This window comes from Sorex araneus, chromosome 11 (assembly GCF_027595985.1).
Source record: "Sorex araneus isolate mSorAra2 chromosome 11, mSorAra2.pri, whole genome shotgun sequence".
Classification (NCBI taxonomy): Eukaryota; Metazoa; Chordata; class Mammalia; order Eulipotyphla; family Soricidae; genus Sorex; species Sorex araneus.
This window is the reverse complement of record NC_073312.1, coordinates 24455956-24478547: the sequence shown is the minus strand read 5'-3', so window position 1 is coordinate 24478547 and position 22592 is coordinate 24455956. Positions and strand designations below refer to the sequence as shown.

The 22592-nt window shown below is 57.1% G+C and overlaps 1 protein-coding gene across 2 annotated transcripts in view; it reads left to right on the top strand.

The window, feature by feature from the left end:
* SUFU (SUFU negative regulator of hedgehog signaling) overlaps window positions 1–12757 on the top strand; it is a 104332-nt gene extending 91575 nt beyond the window's left edge. For both annotated transcript variants that reach the window (XM_004616314.2, XM_055119151.1), the window contains exons 11-12: window positions 7634–7702; window positions 9893–12757. In XM_004616314.2, the coding sequence (XP_004616371.2) occupies window positions 7634–7702; window positions 9893–9982 (159 nt within the window). In that variant the 3' untranslated portion in view covers window positions 9983–12757. The remainder of the gene's footprint in view (window positions 1–7633; window positions 7703–9892) is intronic.
* The last annotated feature ends 9835 nt before the right edge of the window (window positions 12758–22592 follow it).

Genomic DNA, 22592 nt, shown 5'->3' with positions numbered 1-22592 from the left:
GCAGCGCCGGCCTTCCTGGCGAGCCGGAGCCCGCAGCCCCGCAGCCCCGACGCCCCAGCCCGGCCCCTCCTGGGTGCTGTTGCCGGGGGAACGGGGAGCGGTGGGAACCAGCCGCTGGCCTCGGCATGTTTCAATAAAGTTGCTGTGCTAGAAACTGCTTAATCAAAGGCCTAAGTTATGGGCTCATTAGTGTGGTCCGCCACGGGGGCCGCCTCGCAGGGGAGAGCCCAGCGGGGCTGGCGGGGGCTCCGCTCCCCAAGTGGGCACCCCCACACACGCCACCGGGAGGTTTCTCCTCGGGCCCTTTCCAAGGGGCGCTGGGCAAGCCTCCGCCCCGTCCCAGCCCAGCCCACGCCCTCCCCGCAGCCGTCAGCACTTTCCCAGCCCGCTGCCGGCCGCCTGCTCCTCTAGGGTCTTGCCGTTGTGGGTCCAGGCAGCTCCCCAGCTTGTGGGAACCTGAGCGTGTAATTACTTGTGGGCTCCTGCGGCTCCCTCGGGGCCGCCTGGCTCCCTGGGCATCTGCAGCACCTCCTGGAGGCCTGGGGTGAGGCTCTCGGTCTCCAGGGCGTAACCACGTCACTGGGCCAAGAAGAGCCCCCTCCCGGGGGGTCCCCAGAGGAGACCCAGACACAGAGAGGCGGCCACACGCTCTGCGGGGTCTCCCATCGGCACCCAGGGTCGGGGTCCCCTTGGCCTCGGTCCCCCCCCCCCAGGCCTGCTGAGGGCCGGGGGCAGGGCGGTCTGGACAGGGTCCGGCCCTGCTTCTCGCCGAGGCGGGCGGGCGGGGCAGCTTCCTTGCGTCAGCCCTGGACGCCCGCTCTCCCGGCCTTGGCACCTGGTGCTGGCGCCCGGCCCAGGCCTGCGAGCTCTTGGGGAAAGGCACGGCAGAGACACCCCACATGGGGGAAGAGTGACAAAGGAGAGGCCGAGAGAAACAGGCAGAAGGTGAGGGAATCTGGGCCCTTTCCAAAACTCCGGACGTGCCGTGGACGGGCCTCCACGTCTGCCCACTCCCGGCCTCCCTCCCACCCCCGTTTCACCAGACCCAGGCGAGTCCAGGCCTCGGCTCACCGCAGCCCCATGGGCACGCAGAGGGAGCTCCGGCTCCCATGCGAGGGGCTTCCCTGTCCCCAGAGGTGATGGCCCCAGTGCCCTTCCATTTGCTGTTTGCACCCTCCCTCCCCCCTCCCCAGCGGGCCCTTTCCTAGGCCTTTAACCAGCCTCTCCCCAGAGCCTGGAGCCCAGCCCAGCGCGGGGCACTTGGCTCCTGGTCCCCAGGCCCATGTTTACCTGACACCAGAGACGCGGACCCCAGCGGTCACATCCCCACTCATGAGATCATTTTAGGCCCCAGCGTAGTTTCTTGCTGTGAGCGTCTGGCGGGAGGTCCCGCTGGCCTCCTGGCCTGCTGGCTGGCTCGGCCCTGTCCCCCAGACGCTGCCGCTGCCCCCAAGCACCCATGTGTGCCCCCGGCCTGGGCAGCACCCTGCTGGTGCCCCTGCTGTGCCTTCTGCTTCCGGTGGCCCTTGGCTGGGGGCGAACCGACCAGATGAGGGGAGCTGGTCTGCCCCAAGTCAGCTTCTCACCCCACACCGCACTGGGCACATGCAGGAGGCCACTCCCTGGCTTTCATCTGCCTGTCGTGGGGGGCCCCGACGTGCAGGCCGGCTGCTTGCTCATCCCCAGGGTGCCCAAGCAGCTCCGAGGCAGGCGGCCCCCTGCCAGCAGTTCATTTCCTTCCCTGAGAAGCAGAGGGAGTGGGGAGAGGGCCACCGCTTCACGTCCCCATGAAGGACAAACAGGGCCCGGACAAAGCGTGGCGAGTGAGACCCCAGGCAGGGGTGAGCGTCATCAGCCCTCATGGACACGGGGCTCAGATCCGCACCCAGCCCGCCCTGGCCACCCGCCCGGGGCAGACATCTGGGGTCCTTTCTGAGCTGCGTTGGGGCCTGGGGTATTGGGAGGTCCTAGACAAGCCCGGCTGTCCCAAGGTACCTGGGATCAGTACCCAACATGGAGGGGCAGGAGGTGGCTGCCCCTCCTAGCTTAGCCTTGTTGGGTCCAAGTACCTTTCCCCTCCTGCTGTGAGCTCGAAGTCTCCCAAGGCCTCCTGGGGTGCCTGGGGTGTTCTGATTCTGAAGCTAGACCTAGGAGCTCCATATTCAAAAGCCTGGGGGCAGTGAGGGGCTGGCCATGTGGATTGATCTTGGATTGATCTGGCCTGGCTCTTCCCCACCCCCAAGCTATTCTGCACAGATGTGGTGGATATATCAGTGAGTGCCATTGTGAAGTTTATGACTATTACTATTTCTGCTGTTTTATTATTATTGCCATTTCTGCTACTGTTTTTTTCTGGGCTACAATAAGTGTTGCCTTGTTTGTATCTATCACACTGGCCTCAACATGCTCCTGCTCCCCTGCTTGGAAAGACCATCCTTGGGCGTGGCCTGCTGCCTTTTCCATTTGGCCAACCGAGCTTTTGAGCGGCTGCCGGTGGATGGCTTCAGCCCCTGTAGCTTAGTCTGTGGCTGGGAGCTGCATGGTGTTTGGGGCTGGGGTTGCAGGTTTCCAGGCCATTGGTAGAAGCTGAAACCCCCTTCAGCTCCCCTTTAGAGGAGAGAGGACTGAGTGTTGAGTATTTGAGGCTTCTCCAATTAGTGCCTTCCCCCCACCCAAGAAAGAGCACCTTTGAGTGCTCCTGACCATGACCAAGTGTAGCCCTGGAGGCCGAGAGTGTCACTGAATATAGCCCAGGCCCCAAGCAGCAACGCATCCTCTGAACCTCTGACCAAGTTGGCTGTGTGTCTCGGAGAGTTACTGGGCCCTGTCCGCATTGCTTGAAGGCACCCCCCACCCCCAGTGCACGTGTGAGCGCATGCGCGCGCACACACACACACACACACACACACACACACACGCCAAATTAAAGAGTATCCTGTTCTGCAGGCCAGAGGAGTAGAAGCAGCTTCTCCCCTGCAAAGTGGGGGCGACAGCTCCTTGCCTGCAGGCCGCTATTAGGGGAATAATCGGCTACTGTTCAGTGGGCGCAGGTCCTTGTCCTCAGACAGTTACGATCAGCGCAGGGGCTGAATTCGGCAGAAACCTTAAGGAAAGAAAGGGCAGGGCAGAGGGGTTGGAGGACAGTCTCCTCCTGCTACCAGAGCCAAAGCCAAAGTAGGGAGCTTTTCCTCTCACACGGCTGACCCACGTTCCACCCCAGCACCCCATATGGTCTCCCGAGCCTACCGGGAGTGATCCCTGAGCACAGGAAAGGAGTCAGCCCTTGAGCACTACCAGTTGTAGCTCAAAAACCAATAAAACAAACTCCTTTTGCTTCTTTTTTTTTTTCCTTTTGCTCTTTGGGCCACACTCCTGGAGGTGCTCAGGGGGCCCTATGGGATGCCAGGGATCAAACCCAGGTTGACCACATGCAAGGCAAACGCTCCAGCCTCTGTACCATCTCTCTGGCCCCTCCTTTTACTTCTTAACGAAGGGCACGGATGAGCCCTGGCTTGGGTTCCAGACCTGCGGGATGCTCAGAGGGGCGGGAGTGAGTGCACCGATGGAGAGGGCGTCGCCTGCATCTCCCGGGGGCACTGCCCGGGGCCCATGCCTGGGCTGTTCCACACTCCGCTGGGACTTTTCTTCGGGTCCTTTCTCTTCCTGATCTCCCCCTACTTTGTCCCCTCCTGCCCGTCCATCCACTATCCATCCCCGTCAGGGAGACGGCCCTGCCCCCGCGTAGCGCTGGTGGTGGTGTCGTCCCGGCTGTCCTTCTGACCATTCCTGTCATGGTTCCTGTTATGATTTGTTGCAGAGCCAGGCAGCCCCGTGGGGACCCGGGGAGCTCCCAGGCCCCGGGCCCCGGCTCGGCACAGGCCTTTCCCACACTGGCCTCACAACAGCGCGTCTGTTCCTCGGGAGAGTGCCCAGGAGCTGCTCCATCAGAGCTGTCTATCTCCAGGGTCCTGTTGATAAGATCTGTTAACATTCTCAGCTCCAGGTCTGGGATATACAAAGAACAGGGCCTGTTTGTTCAATCCCAGCTTCTAAGGTTTAACTCCCAGAGGAAATTAAATTAGGTGCCTGGGGCTGTGACGGTCCAGCCCAGGCCCCCGTTTCTTTGCGGGGAATGTCACCCTTCCTATCACGCACATCTCCTGTGTGATTTTTTCCCTCTGTGTCTCGTTTCTTTTTCAAGATCCCAGAAAGTTTCCAAAGGAAGCAGCGAATCAGCCACAAGTGAAAAATGAAGGAGCCACTTGGGGGGGGTATCCCCCCTGGTTCTGTTCCGTTGTCCCCTCCCCCCAGCTGAATAGGAAATGACCGTGAGATGGAGTCTCTTTGGAGGCAGATGGCTCCCACTTGGTCTTTGCTCTTCCTTTAGCCCCTCACTCTCCTCCCACCCCTAATTGCAGACCTTTGTGAGAGGAGCTGCTTTAGCTTGGGGGGTTGGGGACCGGGAACCTTTCCTTTTGTTTGAGTCTCTCTGGGTGGCCAAGGTCCTTGTGGACCCACCCCCTCCTCCCGGCCACCACCCCACCCCCAGACCTATTCTCCTCTCTGGCAAGGCGGGGGTCCCCTGCACACTGCCGGGCTGGGCCTGAGCGCAGCGTAGCCATTGCGGCCTGAGTGGGTTTCCCTCGCTCGGCGTGTGCTTGAGCTCGTGTGTGCAGCGGTGGTAGCGAGCCCCGGAAATACCAAAAATATGAATGTGACTGTTGTACTGCTCTAGCAGACCAGTGATAACCGGCCGAGGAACTCTGGTCCTTAAGGGTGAGAAAACCTGTGGGATGAGAGGAGGCCACAGCGGGGCAAGGTGACAGGGAGAGGGGGCGCAGGTGGGCATGTCGGGGCCCACGACAGACCTCAGCTCTAGCCTCCACCAGGCCTGAGCTCCTGGAGCAGAGTCAGACGTGGACCGGTGGCTCAGTGGTGAGTGCCTGGCCTTACATAGCTGGCATGCTGGTTCAGATATGTCTCTCTGGGGGAGGGTGCCTGTCTCGGTGGACCTGCTTGTCTTTTTTTTTTTTTTTTTTTTGGGGGGGGGGTCATACCTGGCAGGTTACTCCTGGCTCCGCACTCTGGAATTACTCCTGGAGATGCATGGGGACCATATGGGATGCTGGGGATTGAACCTGGGCCAGCCGCCTCTGTGGTACATGCCCTCCCGGCTACGGTATCGCTGCGGCCCCTGGAGCTGCTTTCATACCTGTGTCCTGGGCCTCCCGCCAGATCCAGCCTCGCAGAGACGCCTAGGGGATGTGTGATCCGAAAGGCGCCAGGCCAGATGGGTGCACGCACCCTAGGTGGAGTGAGTTGGTGTCCTGAGCTGATTTCAGACGGGCGTAGGGTCTCTCTTTGCCACTCTTGGGACCCCCGTACACGCCCTCCCCTCTTGGGTGGGTTCCCGCCGCCTGCAGATGGCAAGGCCCCATAAGCCATTTAGTGGTGAGTCAGGTCCTCGAGTGGGCACAGGTGCTGTCCTGTAACTTGTGCCCACTTCTTTTTTTTTTTTTAATTTTTTATTAGTGAATCACCGTGAGGTACAGTTACAGACTTACAAACTTTCGTTTTGCTTGCGTTTCAGTCATGCTATGATCAAGTACCCATCCCTCCACCAGTGCCCATTTTCCACCACTAATGGTCCCAGCATCCCTCCCACCACCCCCATCCCATCCCCTCCACCCCACCCCGCCTCTGTGGCAAGGCATTCCCTTTTGCTCTCTCTCCTTTTGGGTGCTGTGGTTTGCCATAGAGTTATTAAGTGACTGGTGCCCACTTCTGTCCCCTTAGTCTCCCTCCCTTGAGATCCATACGGGTCCCACTTACTCCCCTCACCTTTTAGTTTACTTTGATGTGAGGCCCACCCAGCAGTGCTCAGGGCTTACTCCTCACTCTGAGCTCAGGGATCACACCTGGTTGTGTTTGGGGGACCATTTGTGGTGCCAGGGATCTATCCAGGTGGGCTGCGCTCACAAAAAGTGCTCTCTACTCACTGTGCTATCTCTCTGGCCCCTTGTTTTCCCTTTTTTTTTTTTTTTTTCTTTTTGGGTCACACCCGGCAGCGCACAGGAGTTACTCCTGGCTCTGCACTCAGGAATTACCGCTGGCAGTGCTCAGGGGACCATATGGGGTGCTGGGAATCGAACCTGGGTCAGCCGCGTGCAAGGCAAACGCCCTACCCGCTGTGCTATTGCTCCAGCCCCCTTGTTTTCCCTTCTTGTAGCAGCCTTTCACTTGCTCTTAAAAGCGTACTCTTCTGAGGTGGGGAAGCTTCTGTTCTCGTTTGCTCGAGTTGGGACCATACCTGGCAGTGCTCAGAAAGCGGCCCTCATAGTAAAAGCCTGTCTTTTGCCTCCTTCCCAGATTCTGTGCCCGGGGCTCGTGCCCTGCAGTGCTCGGGGTTCACGCGGAGCCGGGGATAGAACCCGGGCCTCCTGAGCCCTCCGCCCTGGAACCTCTTATCGGAGTGAGCTCCTCTCAGGGGAACCTACAGGGCACTTCTTATCTTCATCCCCACCCTTCTCCATCCATTCCATCCCTCAGAGGCGGCCCCTCACCGCCCCTTCCTCTGTTCCCCACCAGGATGTTCCCACTGGGCTGGGGGCAGGGAAAGGCACCATCCGGGGACACGGGGATCAGCAGTGTCCCCGGATCTGAGACCGGGAGCCTCTCAGACCAGCTCAGGGCTAGCGGGGTAGGAGGGGCAGTGGAAGGGGCAGGTCCCTCGGCCTGGATCTGGGGGCAGGGACAGCTGGCCCAGCCCTGCGCACGCAGCCCGAGCTCAGAGTGTGGTGAGAGTCACCGTCCAGCCTGCGGATGCCGCCGTTGGCCTTGGAAGCTCCTCGTGAGCTGAGGATGGGGGGGATGGCTGTGCCCAGCCACGGGGGGGGGGCGGCGGCGGGGGTCCTGGACATCAAAACATCAAGTGACGAGCACAGCAGAGTGGGACAGTGGGCAGGTGGCCTGGAGAAATGGTTTCCCTAAGGAAGCCTGGAGGAATTCTGGCCAAAACAAATGGGATCAGGGATTTGCCTGTTCGTCCACGGTGGTCGAGGGTGGCGCCCAGTGTCCGGACCCTCCAGCTCCCGCATTCCTGGGTGCACCTTCTGAGACATTCCCACATTCTCCCCCAGGCTGGCTTCCAAATCCAAGAGATTCCTTTTGTTCCGACTAAGCCAGGGCGGAGGTGGGGGGGAACATATGAGTCCTGGGAGGCGGGGCTGATGCTGTTCCCGAAAATGCCCCACACCCCGCAGCAGCCTGGGCCACTGGGGTGGGGGGGCGTGGGGGGGGCCCTCCGGCAGAGCATGTGCACTGCTCAGGCCACCCCACCTCCATCCCCACACACACACCCGCTGGCCCTCATTTCCCTGCTGAGGTCCCCTGCTGTTGCAGGCAGGGGGCAAAGACGGAAACGATGACTGGCTTGTTGGGCGCCAGGTGGTCTTCGACATCAGGACCCCATCAGGACCAGGAGGACCTCATGGCCACGCGGGTGCCTTGAGACCGTCTCTAGAGCACACCGCAGGAGGCTCGTGTCCCGGGGCCGGGAGCGAGGCCCTCAGTTGGCAGCTGGCAGGAAACCCAGATATTTAAAATAAAAGCCTGTCTTGTGCCTCCTTCCCAGATTCTGTTGACGGAAGAATTTGTAGAGAAAATGTTGGAGGACTTGGAAGATCTGACTTCTCCAGAAGAGGTGAGGCCGCGTCGCGCGGGAGGGAGGCCGGGCGCTCTCTGCTCCAGAGGCGCGCCTGACTCCATTCCTCAGAACCTCCTTGCCCGGGCAGCGGGGCTCCCGGCTAGCACGAGCTCTCCCGGCCCCTGCTGTTCCCTGGCAGGTTCTGAACAGAAGGCCCACGGCGGCTGCCAGAGAACATTCCAGCAGGGAGTCGCGGTGGGCAGAGGGACTCCTGCGATCGCCTCAGGCCACCCAGGAGCCGCTCTGCCCGCCCGCAGCCCAGCAGCCACCGGCCAGGTGGGGGCTTGTGCCTCCCAGGCTGCTCCTCAGGGGTATGGGAACAGAGCCCCGTAATCCCCTTTGTTTTTCTTCCTTGTTCCTGGCATCCCCATTTGCAGGGCCTTACCTCATCCTGGAAAGTCCCTTCCCCTCCCCGCCCCCCACTCCTCCTAAACTGCACCCCAGTGGAATCTGAGCTTCCCTGGCGTCCATGCCCCTCAGTCGGTGGAACTTTAGCCTGGCCCTGGAGAGCGCGCGGGCCCGCCCCCGCCTGCGGTCTCCAGATAGACCCTGCCTGCGCCCTCTGCCTGGAAGTGGAGCCGGGGCGGGCTCTGTGGCCTCCGTGGAGCCAGGCTTTCAAGCTGGAGGGAGGGAGGCCAGGCAGAAAGGAACTTTCGGGCAGAACTGGAGCTTACAGCGTCAGGGGCTCCCCAGGGGGGTCCCACCAGCTAACCTGGAGGCCCAGGGGCCCCTTCAGCCTGCACTGGGCAGAGGCACAAGTCCTGTCCAGGTCTCCTCCGGCCCTGAGGTCACCCCCACTGCGATAGTGTCTTCTCTGTCCTCTGGGATGTGGCTGCATCAATCAGCTCATTGATCCATTCAGAATTCACCGGCCCCCACTCCGGGCCCGCCATCCGCCCCGCCAGGCAGCGGGCCCCGCGGCCCGGCCCCCGTTCAGTCTGACCAGAGCCAGCTGCCCAGAGCACTTCCTGAGAGGCCTCGGCGATGGCAGCAGGCCAGGCCGCTGCTTGGAGCTGGGGCGTGGGGGGCGCGAGGGACAGGAGCCGGGGTGGGGGTGGCCAGGGAAAGTGGGTCACTAAAAAGGACCGTGGTTTTGTATGTTGTTTTATTTTTGCTTTCCTGTCCAGAGGCTGTCCCTTCTCTCAAGTTCAGTCTCTCCTTGGACAGTTCCCCCATTGGAGGGAGAGTTGCCAGCTAGAAGTCAGGCCTGCCTACTTCCGGCCCCCACTCTGGGCAGCCTAAGAGCTCGGTTCCTCCTCCTGTCCAGCCTGGCCTGGGGACAGTGAGAGTCACAAAAAGGCAGACCCTGCTTTCAAGCTCCAGTATCATTCAGTGCAAGTCGTTAAACATCTATTGAGCACCAGACCGTTTGCAAGGTCCCGTACAAAGGGAATGTGATGTGAGCTTGGGGCCAGGTATGTAGCTCTGCTCTAGAGCTCACGCATGAGGCCCAGGATCTGATACCTGCTGCTACAGAAAAGATAGATGGACAGATAGATAGACAGACAAATATTAGCCTCCCTCCCCCTCCCCCCACCAGATGGTAGAATGCGTGCCTGGCATGCGTGAATAAAGCCCCGGGTTGATTCCTGCACACACAGCAGGTTCAGCACACTGAGTCAGGTGGGGCAGGGGACCTTCTTGGGAACCACTGAGAGCACCCCCTAGGCTGGGGCCCTGGGAAGCTGATAAGCATGAAAGGGGGAAGCAGGCAGTTTGCTCAAGCCCAAGGAAACACCTCAAGCCGCACTTGCCCGGACGCAGACAGGGCCCGCAGGCAGCCCAGCCCTTTGATTCCCCAGGCTGCTTCCCCACCCGCCTCTGGAAGTGTGGCCCTGGGGAGCGGAGACCTCAAGTCACTTCCTGTAGCATCGGCACCTTCCCCTACCTCCAGCCGGGCCTCCCGCCCTCCGGGAGCAGATTCCTGACATGCCTGTGGCAGGAGGGTGTCCTCTCCGTGAGGCCAGTGGGGGTGAGAGAGCCCCAGCCGGCCTCCTCCAGCCCTCGCCTGCTCAGTGGCAGGGTGAGGGGAAAGGAGGGGTGTCCGGGCTCCAGCAGCCGGACGGCAGTGGCCCCTTCAGGGCCCGGCACTGGAGATTGAAGCCAGCTGGGCAGCGGCTGCCCGGGAAGAGAGCGGTGGCGGTCTGCGGGCCTCGTGCACTCAGGTCTGTGCTTGCTCCCCCACAGTGCAAGCTGCCTAAGGAGTACAGCTGGCCCGAAAAGAAGCTGAAAGTCTCCATCCTCCCCGACGTGGTGTTCGACAGTCCTCTGCACTAACGTGGGCTGGGCCCCACCGGGGCCACGAGCACACCCAGCTGCTCCCAGGGACTTCCGGGGAGACCCCTGCACCCGGAGATCCTGCAGGGGACAGGACGCGCGTGAGGACAGGCCCAGCTCACCTGCCGCAGCCCCGCTGGCCTCCAGGGCCCCGCGTGGGCAGCCGTCAAGCTTCCCCCTCCTGCTGCGGACCTTGACTGTGGCCCTCGGTGGAGACAGACGGAACCGGGCAGCGGGGAGGGTGGCCGGACGGGTGCTCTGCCCAGCTCACTGCGAAGCCTGTGGGCACTCAGCCCCTCTGGCCATGGGACAGCCCAGGCCCCCACGCTGGTTTCCCTCCTCCTTATTGTATTTTATAGACACCGGACGGTATTTTATTGCTCTTCAAAGATGTCCAGAAGCCATGTATATAATTTTTTTTTTTTTGTAAACAGAACTTTATTCTTAGATGTACTGTCTCATTCTCTTGGCCCCAGCCTGGGGGTCCTGTCTCTCGCTGAACACCAGAGAAGGTGCCAGAGTTTACCTGGTATAGCTGGGGCCCCGGGGGCTAGCTGAGATGCTTCCCCACATCTGAGCCCTGAGCCCAGTGTAGGTAGACAGGGCCCTCACACACTTCATGGGCCGTCAGAGTCGTGGAGACTAACCCAGCCTCCCTTCCCAGGCTGAGGCTCGGGGTCTCACATCACCTCCGCCTGCCCCCCTCATTCACACATCCTCCCGCCCTCCAGCTTTACGACGGGTGGAAAAAATCAGCCCCTCAGGCTGTCCTTCACCCCAGTTTTGTTTCTCTTTGGGGTCCACACCCAGTGGTGCTCAGGGGTTACTCCTGGCTCTGCACTCAGGAATTGCTCCTGGCAGATTTGGGAGATCATCTGGGATGCCAAAGCCAGGGACCGAAGCCAGTTGGCCACATGCGAGGCAAATGCTCTATCTGCTGTCCTGTCGCTCCGTCCCCTTTCACTTCATTTGAGCAAACACTGCTTGCTGTGCCCTCCCACCCCTGCCTCAACTCACTCTTCTTCCTCGCCTGTCCTCCCCAGCCACCTGCTGTCTGCTCGCTCTCCCGCCCCAGCCCTGCTGGTTCATCGTCTTCCCTCCAGCAGCCTGTCTAGCTCAGGCCCATGGTTTGGGGGTTCCTCTAAGGAATCAGCAAATGACTTCCATTCCCCTCTCACCTGACTCTTGAGGCTGCTCTCTCTGAGATCCCTTTGCATGGTTGGGAGAGACAGTACAGGGTTGGTAAGATTCCTTCCTTGTAAGCCGCTGACCCCCCAGTACTGCCTGGAGTGATCCCTGAGTACCACCAGGTATGGCCCTAAAGATCCCTCTGTCGGGCCTCCCCGAAGCGCAGTCCTCGAAGCCCACAGGCCAGGGGGGAGACACTATCAGAGCACTCGGAGGCCACCAGGCACAGGAGCCCTCCCTTGGCAGACCCCAGCCAAGAAGCTGCTTCCAGGGCCAGGAGTTGGGTTCCCAGGGGGCCCCCAGGACACGGCGCCTTTGCACATACCTTGGGACCGCCCGGGCTACTGCGTCCAGCTCGGAGCCGCAGCTGGACACAGGACGTGAATCAGGCTGAGACCCTTCTCCGCAGTCCTCACCCCAGCACCCTCACCTCAGAGGTGCCCAAGAGTACTGGCAGCTCACCTCCCTCTTGCCATCTCCGTGCTTACTTTTGGGGGCTGGCCTCCACCTGCCATACTTAGATCTTTTTGTTTGTTTTCATTTTTGGGTTTTTGGGGGAGGGAGGTTGGGCTACACCCAGCCCGTGCTCAGGGCTTACTCCTGGGTCTCCACTCAGGCGTCACTCCTGGTGGGGCTTGGGGAACCATATGGAATACTGGGGATCATACCTCGGTTCACGGCGGCCAAGTGCAAGGCAAACACCTGCCCACTGTACTACCTGATGCTGAGACTGGGGTCAGGCCCCACTGAGAACATCACCCCACTCCTCGCCAGCGCCCCTTCTTCTCAGGTATGGTGCTCACAGCAATTCTTCAGAAACGGGGTGCCGCTTGGGTTTCCGGCCCTTGAAGGGACCCCTCACTGAGGATCAAGGGCGTCGACCCTGTTCCAGACCCGGCACAGCCCCTTCATAGGATAACTCTGTGAAATGCGCCCCTTTTCCTCCCTGAGGTTCTTGGGGAGCCCCCCCTCACGGCGGACTAGGTGTGACCTTCAGGAGCTTCCTTCCACGTGCCTCTTCCCCCCTCTTCTTGAGGTGTGCCCCTACTCTGCCCTCCTGAGGGACCCCAGCCCACCCGGGTCTTTTGTCTCCTGGTTTGGGGGACGCACTGCCTTTCTCACAGGCCCGTCTAGCCCCTGTGGCCCTGCCAAAAGCAAGACTTCAGGACTTGGACGGGGAGCCTGGGGAGCCCCTACAAAAATGAACATGGCCTGGGACTGGGTTTTGAGTTGAGAGCAGAGAAAACCCCAAGTTGACGCCCCTATGGGGCAGTTCCCTTGACTTTTTTTTTTTAATCTGGTTGTCTGTCCTCACTGGCATTCAGTCCTCTGTGCCAGGGAGGTGATGGGGTCCCTGTTACAAGTCAGGAGCCCTAGAGAGCCCCTCCTTTTGTACAAGACCCCCAGTGGTGCAGTGCACAGATTTTTGTAGCGTTTTCTATGAGTTTCTAATGTCAGTGGCGACTTGGTTCCTCGGGGCTGCAGCCAGCCTGGGACTTTTGTAAGAATTTCTGGGTGACTCACTTAGAGGTCGTTTCCCTCCTGCCCCCTCTTCCTCTGTGTAATCAAAGCGCATTAAACGTATTTGCAGAAGTGCTGTGTCTTGTGCTGCTTTCTTGCTGCTGAAGAGAGGAGCAGAGAGCCTGGGGCCCTGGACCCACCTCTTGAAAGAGAGGGGTTGGGGGGCTCCCAGACATGATGTTTGGGGGCTGGAGAGATAGGACAGTAGATAGGGCATCTTGCAACCGTGGCCCACCTGGGTATGATCCCGACACCCTGATAGTGTTCCCTGAACCCACCCAGGAGTAAACCCTGAGCACCTCTGGGTATAACTCCCCAAGGGAAAAAAATAAAAGAATGTTCTAGGGAATGAGGTGGTGCCCGGAGCAGCCGGGCCTTTATTTCTTAATTCCTCCCAGGTCAAGGGGGCCAGAGATGGAGCACTCCCAGAGAAGGGAAAGAAACAGCTTCTTCCCTCGACCTTCCCACCCCATCCCTTTCCCCTTGGGAGGGAGGGTGGACCCTCCTCACCTCCTTCCTGCCACTCCCCTCCCCTGATGGGGCCTGGGGTGGAGTGTGGGCACACCCAGTGGGTGACTTGCTGTCTCCTCTGGGCCTGTGGGGTTTGCCAGTGGCCATCTTCCGCCCTGGATTTCCCAGCTCCTGCCTCCAGGACAGGCGTGACAGACCTCAGGGCAGTGCCCTGGGGAGAAGAGGGGAGGCCTTGCCAGCTAGAGGGAGTCTGTGTCCACATGGAACATGGCGGCCCTAGGTCCACCCATAGCCTTTTCCTGCCCTCTGGACGGTGCTCAGGGCTTAATCCTGTCTCTGGTTGAACTCCTGGCGGGCTTCTGGGGTGATTGAACTCGGTCAGCCATGTGCAAGGCGAGCTCCGGTCATCGGCCTGTCTTTCTGTCCTCATCTCCTGGCTCAGGACAGAGCTGCAGCACCCAGGGGCTCGCTGGCACTGGAGGCGGTGGACCCTGAGACCACAGGGTGTGTGTCAAGTCCAGAGAAGGGACTCAGCTCCCTTCTAGGTGCTCCCAGGGGCTGGAGAGAGAGTACAGTGGGTAGGGTACTTGCCTGGCACACGGGCGAACTGGTTTGATCACGGCATCCCATATGGTCTACTGGGCACTGCAAGGCATCACCGGATGTGGCCCCCCAAAACAAAAAAATCTAGATCCTTCCAGCACTGGGTTTGGGCCCCTTCCTCTACAACAACCCACTCACAGGCCTTGATGGGCCCAGAGTTGCCGGACAGGAACTATCTAGCCAGTCCCCCCATCCCATCCGGCAACTAAAACAACAGAATTGGGGTGGTCCAAGCCAGGGTGACCCGAAGACCCAGACCTTTTTCTCCTTAGAGTTTGGGGTTGGGCTCAGAAGGAAGGTGGGTCAAGGTGAAAATCTCTTTTAAGATGGGTGGGAAACCGAGCACCGCCAGGGTGATTCCTGAGTGCAGAGCCAGGAGTGACTCCTGCACATCCACCAGGTGTGACCCAAAAAGAAAAAAAAAAAAAGATGGGTGGGAAAGGGGCAGAGCGATAGTGGGTAGGACAGTGGGTAGGGCGTTTGTCTTGCTTGAAGCTAACCCAGGTTTGCTCTGATCCCCGCATCCCATATGTCCCCCCAGCACCACCAGGAGTAATCTGTGGCCCAAACAACAACAACAAAAATTACTTTTTAGTCACAATGAGTTACAAAGTCATTGATTATTAAGTTTCAGGCATACAATATTCCTTCACCAGTGTCCGCTTCCCTCATCAATGTCCCCAGTTTCCTTCCTGCCCCGTGGTGGGCACTTTCCCCTCCCCCATTGCCCCAGTGTTCCCCGTCCGGTCCCGGATTTATCCAGCCACTCCCTAAAAAAAAGGCATTTCTAATTCAAAAGCTCAAGGATACTGGAGACTTAATTAAACAAAAGAGGAAATTTCACTCACAAAAGTTCTCCCGGTAGAGAGAACAAGGGCAAAAGCCCCCAGACTCCGGGAGGTAATCCAGCGGGTGGTAGGGCGCTGACATGGTTCCCTGGGCACCATCAGGAGTCACCCCTGAGCAGAACCAGGAGTAAGCCCTGAGCACAGCCTGGTGAGCACAGCCAGGGGCGGCCCTAAGACTAATTAATTAAAATAAATAGGATGGGAGGAAACATGGGGACATTGGGGAAGGGAAGCTGACACAGGGGGTGAGGTGGGTGTTGGAATATTATGTGTCTGAAACTCTAGTGTCGATACATTTGTAAATCACAATGTCTGAATTTAAAGATATTATCTAATTATTTGGTTTGGGGCTACACCTGGTGGTGCTCAGGGCTTACTCCTGACTCTGTGCTCAGGGATGACTCTTGGCAGAGCTCAGGGGACCGTATGGGATCCTAGGGATTGAACCTGGATCCACTGTGTGCAAGGCAAGTGTCCTGTCTTGCTCTAGCCTGGGTCGAAAATCTTGTATTGATGGCCAGGATTTTTGTAAGTAAGATACATGGGATTAGGAGCTGTGCTACTGAGAAAAAATTGAGCAGAAGAGGAGAAGGCGTGAGGGCAGGAGGGGTGGGGTACATTTTCAAACATAAAGGTCATAAAGGCCTTGGGACTGGGGAGTCAGCTCCAGAAGCAGAGCACGTGCCAGGCATGTGGCCTGACCACTGATCCCCCAGAGCCCTACGTGAGTACAAAGTGTGCAGCATGCTGGAATGCAGGAATCCCGGGCTCAGTTGTCCCCCATGGAACCCCAGCACCAGTGGGAAGGCCCCACCAACACTGAAAACGGCAACAGTAACGCGTGCAGTAGAAATATCTGGAGCGAAGATATTTTTAATATGGGTGTTTAAATAAAGGTGTTTCTAATATAGAAGTCCTAATATAGGCAACCAGAAAATATAAGCAACGGCAAAGCCCTGTGTAGGGCCCTCGCAGGAAAACACCAGGGGTAGCAGCTGTCGCCGAGAAGGCAAATAAGAAAAACAGCCTCTCCCAGCGCCTCTAGTGTCCAACCCAGCCGCAAATACTTCAAGGGGCTGGAGCACATGCTGGAGACCCAGGGTTTGAGCCCCAACACCGCATGGGCCCCTGTACACCACTGGGAATGACCTCTCAGCATGGAGCTGGGAGTAACCTTCAAGTAGCGCCAGGTGTGACACCTCCCTTCCCCATTTCTTTGCTTTTTGGGTCACACCCAGCGATGCTCAGGGGTTACTTCTGGCTCTGCACGCAGGAATTACCCCTGGCGGTGCTCGGGGGACCATATGGGATGCTGGGATTCAAACCCGGGTTGGCCGCATGCAGGGCAACACACGCCCTACCCGCTGGCTGAACTATCGCTCTGCCCGCCTCCCGCCCCCATCACCACCATTTTTAAACCTTTCATCCTATTCAAAGCCAAAAGCCCTTTAGAAGAATTTAAGCAAAGAAGTCACACACAATTTGACTTTATTTCCTTTCTGTTGTTGTTGTGGAGGCCACACCTGGGGGATCATAAGATGCATGCAGGAATCGTAGCCAGGCTTCTGAGTTCAAAGCATGTGTCCCAACCTTTTGAGCTATTTCCCCAGCCCCTTAATCTGACATTTTTGTTTTTCAGCCCCACCCAGAGGTCCTGGGAGGGTGGGCGGCTACTCTCAGCTCAGGGGTTGCTCCTGGCAGTACTGCAGGGATCCTGTGATGCTAGGATCAAAAGCCTGCCTTCCCTCCCGTATGCAAAGTTTATGCTCTAGCCCTTTCAACAGTCTCTCCAGGGCCAAAGAGATAGTACAGAGTTTAAAGTACAAGCAGCCAACCCCGGTTCCAGCTAGGCACTACTGGGTGTGGTCCGAAAATGGAAAAAAAAAAAAAACATAGAAAGAAAGAAAACCAGTTATCTCTCCAGTCCCATAATCTGATTTTAGGTTGGTTTTTTGTTTTGTTTTGTTTTGTTTTGTTTTTTGGGCCATACCTCGTGGTATTCAGGGCTTACTCCTGATTCTGTACTCAGGGATCACTCCTGGCAGGACTGGGGGACTATAAGGAGTCTTGAGACTGAACCCAGAATAGCCATGCAAGTGTCTTAACCTCTGTACTATCCCTCGAGCACCTAATTTTAGGGTTTTTTTGGTTACTTTGTATTTTTTGGCCACACTCAGGGGGGCTCAGAGTTTACTCCTGGCTTTGTACTCAGGGATGACTCCTGGAGGTGCTTATGCGGTGGGACCATATGCGGTGCCAGGGATCAAACCTGGGTCAGCCGCATGTAAGACAAATGCCCTAACCATGTTACCATCTCTCCATCCTGATGCAGTTAAAATTTGCTGACAGGTTGGCAACTGAATGTTCTTTGACAAATAGGCCTGCAGAATTGAGGCGTGGGTGGGAGTGCTTGCATCTAGTTGATTTCGAGATGTTTGTCGTACCTCAGGGAAGGCACTGGTTTTGAGATGTAAGGGGGAGGAGGTGGAGCTATAGACCCCAGTGAACTGATGCATGAGGGAGCTCCAGACAGGAGGAGTCCACAGTGCTCCCTGATCCTTGACGGGTGAGTCCAAAGACTGAGAAGGGGAGCCCAGGGGAGGGGAACTGGGTGGAACAGGAGGATGGAGAGTTTAGTTTTCGATATATTGAATTCAAGGGGCCGGGGATAGCTGGGCAGAGAGAATGTGGTTAGCCAAGTCTGCAGCGAGGGAGCCCAAAAGGTAGTACAGCTTTCCCTGTACACAGCTGGCCCAGGCTCGATCCCTGACACCCCATATAGTACCCTGAGCCCCTCCAGGAGTGATCCCTATGTGCAGAGCCAGGAGTACAGCTGGGCGTGGCCTGTAAAACAAAACAAAAGCAATGAGGAGAGCAAGCACCCAAGCTAGAGGGACACATCAGGGAGCCGTCGTTATCTGGACACTCAGGGACCCTTAGGACTAAATAAGGTGTCCAGGAAGCAGGTGCTGATTACTGGGAGGAGAGGACGGCGGGAGCTGAGCTCCTGGAGGAGATGGAAATCAGAGCAGCCTGCTCAGAAAAAAACACAGATTATGCTTGCCAGTAGGTGAACAGTGAGAAAAATCATAGGTCTGTTACCCGGAGGTCTGAGATAGGCAGCGCAGCCCCTCCAGGCCCCAAGCCCTACCGGACCCTGCTAGACAAACCACAGCAATAAAATGAGCTTTCCAAGCGCAGGGAGGCAAAGTGGGCCACACTCAGGGGGGCTCAGAGTTGACTCCTGGCTCTGTACTCAGAGATGAAGGCTGGACTCTGTCCTTGAAGGGCCCACATCAGCCCTGCACATCAGGAAGGAGGAGGAAGGAGGTCCTGGAGCAGAGAGGCCCCTATAATTTTCTGCAAGGATCAGGGACCCAAGGGTGATATTGAACTAGATTTGAATCTCAGTTCTACCATTTAGAATGTAATCACCGATAACTCTGAAATCCATAAGCTTAAGTACAAACCTCCCCCTGAGTCTGCATATACAATTGTCTCAACATTTCCCCTGTGATATCAGGACCAACTCGAACTTAGAGCCGCTGAAAATCTTTCCATCCAAATCCCACTCTTCCATTCTCTTCTTAGTAAATGGCATTACTATCTACCTCTTGCTGAGCTGCAAATTCTAGATATTTTCGGGAGGATTTGTGCTTGCTTGCTTGTTTTCTTTCTTCCTTCCTCCCTCCCTGTCTCCCTGTCTCCCTTCCTCCCTTTCTCTTCCTTCCTTCCTTCCTTCCTTCCTTCCTTCCTTCCTTCCTTCCTTCCTTCCTTCCTTCCTTCCTTCCTTCTTTCTTTCTCTTTCTTTCTTTCTTTCTTTCTTTCTTTCTTTCTTTCTTTCTTTCTTTCTTTCTTTCTTTCTTTCTTTCTTTCTTTCTTTCTTTCTTTCTTTCTTTCTTTTCTTTCTTTCTTTTTCCTTGGTTTTTTGGGTCACACCCACAATGCTCAGGAGTTACTCCTGACTTTGCACTCTGAATTATTCATGGTGATGCTCTGGGAACCAGATGGGATGCCAGATGGGATCGAACCTGGATCAGCTATATGCAAGGCAAATGCACTCTGATCCTGGGTTTGTCCTTCCTTCCTTCCTTCCTTCCTTCCTTCCTTCCTTCCTTCCTTCCTTCCTTCCTTCCTTCCTTCCCTCCTTTTTTTGATGGGGGTGGGGCACAGCCAGCAATGCTCAGAGATGACTCCTAGCTTTACACTCAGGGATCACTCCTGGAAGGGCTTGGGGGACCATGCGGAGTGCTGGGGATCAAACCTGGTCCAGCCACGTGTAAAGCAAGCACCCTTCCCACTGTGCTATTTCTCTGGTCCCATGTTTTATTATTTTCTTTGATTTGGGGGCTACATCCAGAGGAGCTCATGGCCTACTCCTGGCTCTGCATTCAGGAATCACTCCTGGTGGTGCTCAGGGGGCTATATCCAGTGTCTTGGATTCAACCTAAGTCAGCTACTCGTAAGGCAAGTGCAGTAATATCTCCCTGGCCCTCTCCTTATTTCCCCTTTTTATCCTCTTCCTCTCTCCCTTCCCAACAGCATGCCTGCCGGTGGTCCTTGCCAAGGAGGTTTGCTCTCCTTTAACTGTGGCTCTTGCACCTGTGCTTTCTGGGGGTCCCACCTTTAGCTGAAGCAACACATTCTGATTGTCGTGCCCTCAGGGGTCTTGTATAGGTATCATTCTGAACAGCTTGGAGCTCTATGTGTGCAAAGAGACGCGGTGAAAAGGGTTTGAGGAAGGGGCCGGGGAGAGCTCTAAGGGCTGGAGTGGCTGCCTGTTGTGAAGGAGACCCAGGTTCACACATGTGGTCCCTCCACTGCCTAGCACCCCAATCTGGCCCCAAAATAAGAAAATAAACATAAATAAAGGGGCTGGGGATTACCCAGTGCATAGCTCCCGCCACAGGCTTGGAGGGGCGGTCAGCTCTGCAACTGGGACCCGCCTTTACCTGTCTCGCCCACCACAAAGTGAGGTCTTTTGCACACCCCTATGGGAGCACCACAATTAAAGGAACCAGGCCCCTTGGAGCGTCACCCAAAACAAGTGTGTGCACATCATAACCAAATGGGTAATCTCCAGAGAGTGCAGCCCCAAAACATGTTTGTGCATCAAAGCCAACCATGTGTTCAGATACCCCACTCGGCTTGTCTCCTCTTCACATCAACTAAGAGGGAATGGGGGGGGTGTGTGGTTGAGGAGACACATCTACAGTGCCCTGCTCTGTGCTCAAGGGCTCAAGCAGTGCCAGGGATCAAACCGTGAGTCTCCTGCACACAAAGTCTGCCCTCCTGCCTGTTGAGCTATCACCAGGCAGGGGAGGAAAATGCTCTGGAAGTTCCAAAGGGTAGACTCTGTGAGCACATTTTGATTTCATTCCTTCCCTATTACTATTAGTGTATTGATTCCTCTCAACCCCAATCTAATCTATACTGAGTCCTATTGGCTCTGCTTCCAAAATTGATCTTAGATCTGACAGCATCTCACAACCAGCTTCAAGTCCAAACTCCTTGCCATGAGCCACAAGGCTCTCACGTGTTCCAGCCCAGCCAGTCTTCTCTCTCATCACGTAGCCTTCTTTCTCCCCTGGGACATGCCTTCTCCGGTGCTTTTGCAATTGTTTTTCCTTGACTGAAGCACTCTTCCACCCAGGCTGTCAATTGCCTGATTCCTGAGCATCCAGGTTTTGACTTAAATGTAAACTTTTTTTTTTTCTTTTTGGGTCACACCCAACGATGCACAGGGTCAACTCCTGGCTCTGCATTCAGGAATTACTCCTGGCAGTGCTGACAATATGGAATGCTGAGAATTGAACCCGGGTCAGTTGCGTGCAAGGCAAACACCCTGCCCGCTGTACTATCACTCCAGCCCCTTAAATATAAACTTTTTTGAAGAGTCCCGTGAACCCCTTACTCCATCACAGAAATTAGCTTATTTAAATTAAAATAAAAAATTTTTTTTGGCTACATGATCCTCAAACATAATCCACACAGCCTGGAAAAGTGCCTTGCACAGACACATAAAAAGCTTTTGTTGAAAAAAAAATTTTTTTGAGGGGGGAGGTCACACACCGGGTAATGCTTAGGGGTTACTCCTGGCAATGCTCTGGGGACCACATGGGATGCCAGGGATAGAATCCTGGTTGGCCAAGAGTAAGGCACCTTAAGTCTTCAGTCCCCAGCCTTTGTAAAATATATATTTTTTGATTTGGGGGTAACTCCTGGCTCTGCGCTCAGGAATCAATCCTGGTGGTGTTTGGGGGATTAATCCCGAAGCCCTGAGCAAGGCAGACGCCCTACGCGCTGTACTATCGCTCTGGCCCATCTTGTGAAATATTTTAGCTAACAAATTAATCTCTAGCATATTTTTTTGAGGTGTCTAGGATGGAATCCAGGGCCTCAAACACTCACATTCAAGCAAGGCAAGTGCTAAGTTAGCCCATTCTTGTTTTTTTTGTTTTGTTGGTGGGGGATAGTCTGGGGCCACATTGGGCAGTGCTCAGGGCTTATTCCTGGCTCAGTTCTTTTAAGTCTGTTTTCTTAGGAAGAGAAAATATAACTCAGGTAATAATGTCAATCTTGCTTGGTAGTTTTAAGCCTCATAAATGTGCATAAAAGTACTAAGGACATCAGGAAATTGCCACATTGTAAATCTTCGCCATTCCCCTTGCTCAGTTCCATCAGATGAGCTGATTGACACCCTCTTTCGCTCTCAGGTAAAAAGAGCTATGTGTATCGGGGCCCAGGAAGAAGTGGTCCCACCGCACAGCGGCATCATCGCCCTTTTAAGAAGCGTGGAACCCAGACGTCCCACCCCAATGTTTAAAGTACCGAAGTTAGTGCAAGTCACGTGAAGTTCTCGGCCTTGCCCCGCCTCAAAGGGGTGGAGCCTCCTGTGGAAAACCAATGGCAGGCGCAGTCTCCGCGGCACCCGGCACCAGATAGGGAAAAGGGGAGGGGCCTCGCGCCTCGGCCACTGTAGCGGCGCTTCCGGACGGCAAGCCCCGCCCCTCCCCCGTCCGCTGATTTCCCCGGCGCCGGGTGGGCCGGACGAGCGGGTGCAGATTAAAGGCGCCGCTTTGGCACTGCCGCTTTCTCCTCGCCACCCCCTCCCCGTTTCCCCGCCCCTTCCCGAGTAGCGGGACCGGCCTTGATGTAGACACCGCCCTCCGCCCCTCTCGGCCCGGGGCTCTCGAGTCCGGCTCACCGCAGTCCCCGGGCCGCCCGCGTCTCCACCCTCCGGGCCGCGCTGTCCTCCGAGCCCATTGTATCCCCGCCCTCTCCCCCGCCTCCCGCAGCCGAGCCGAGGTCCGGCGCTGGCGGGAAGAGCGGGGACCCCTTAGCGCCCCGAGAGCCGGTGCCCCTTCCCCGCCCGCCCTCCTCGCAGCTTCGCGGTAGGGACGAGAGACGCCCTTCCCTTCGCTCGCGGCCGAGGCGCACCCCCGGCCACCAGCAGCGAACCCCAGACCCGCGCCCCTGTTGAGGGTCTTTTTTTTGGGGGGGGAGGGCAAGGTGGGGGGATAGACGTTGGGGGAGGAGTGCCGGAGTCCGAGCGAGAAAAAAAAAAAAAAGGAAGCTGCGGACTTCCCGGCCCGCGGGTCATTTTTATTATCGGGATTATTATTTAAAAGGGGGCGGGGAACCCAGGATGCGGAGGAGGGGGCTGGAGACGCAGCTATTTTTATTAAACAGATTATTCCTGAAATAATAATACGCGCAAGATGGCTGAAGGTGGCTGGGAAGAGAGTGTTGGGGTTTTTTATCTTCCTTCCTCTTTTTTTCCCCCCCTGATCTAAGGATAAAGCTCGGAGGCGACGGCCGCCGCGGAGATCCCGCCCGAGCGCCCTCCCCTCGGAGCAGCCGCTGCGGGCGGACGGGCGGCCCACCGACCCGGCGTGGGCCCGCCCCGGACGCGTCGCCCGGGCAGCCGGGGGCCGCTCGCCGCCGGGCCGGCTTCTTCCAATTCTCATCTTTTTTGA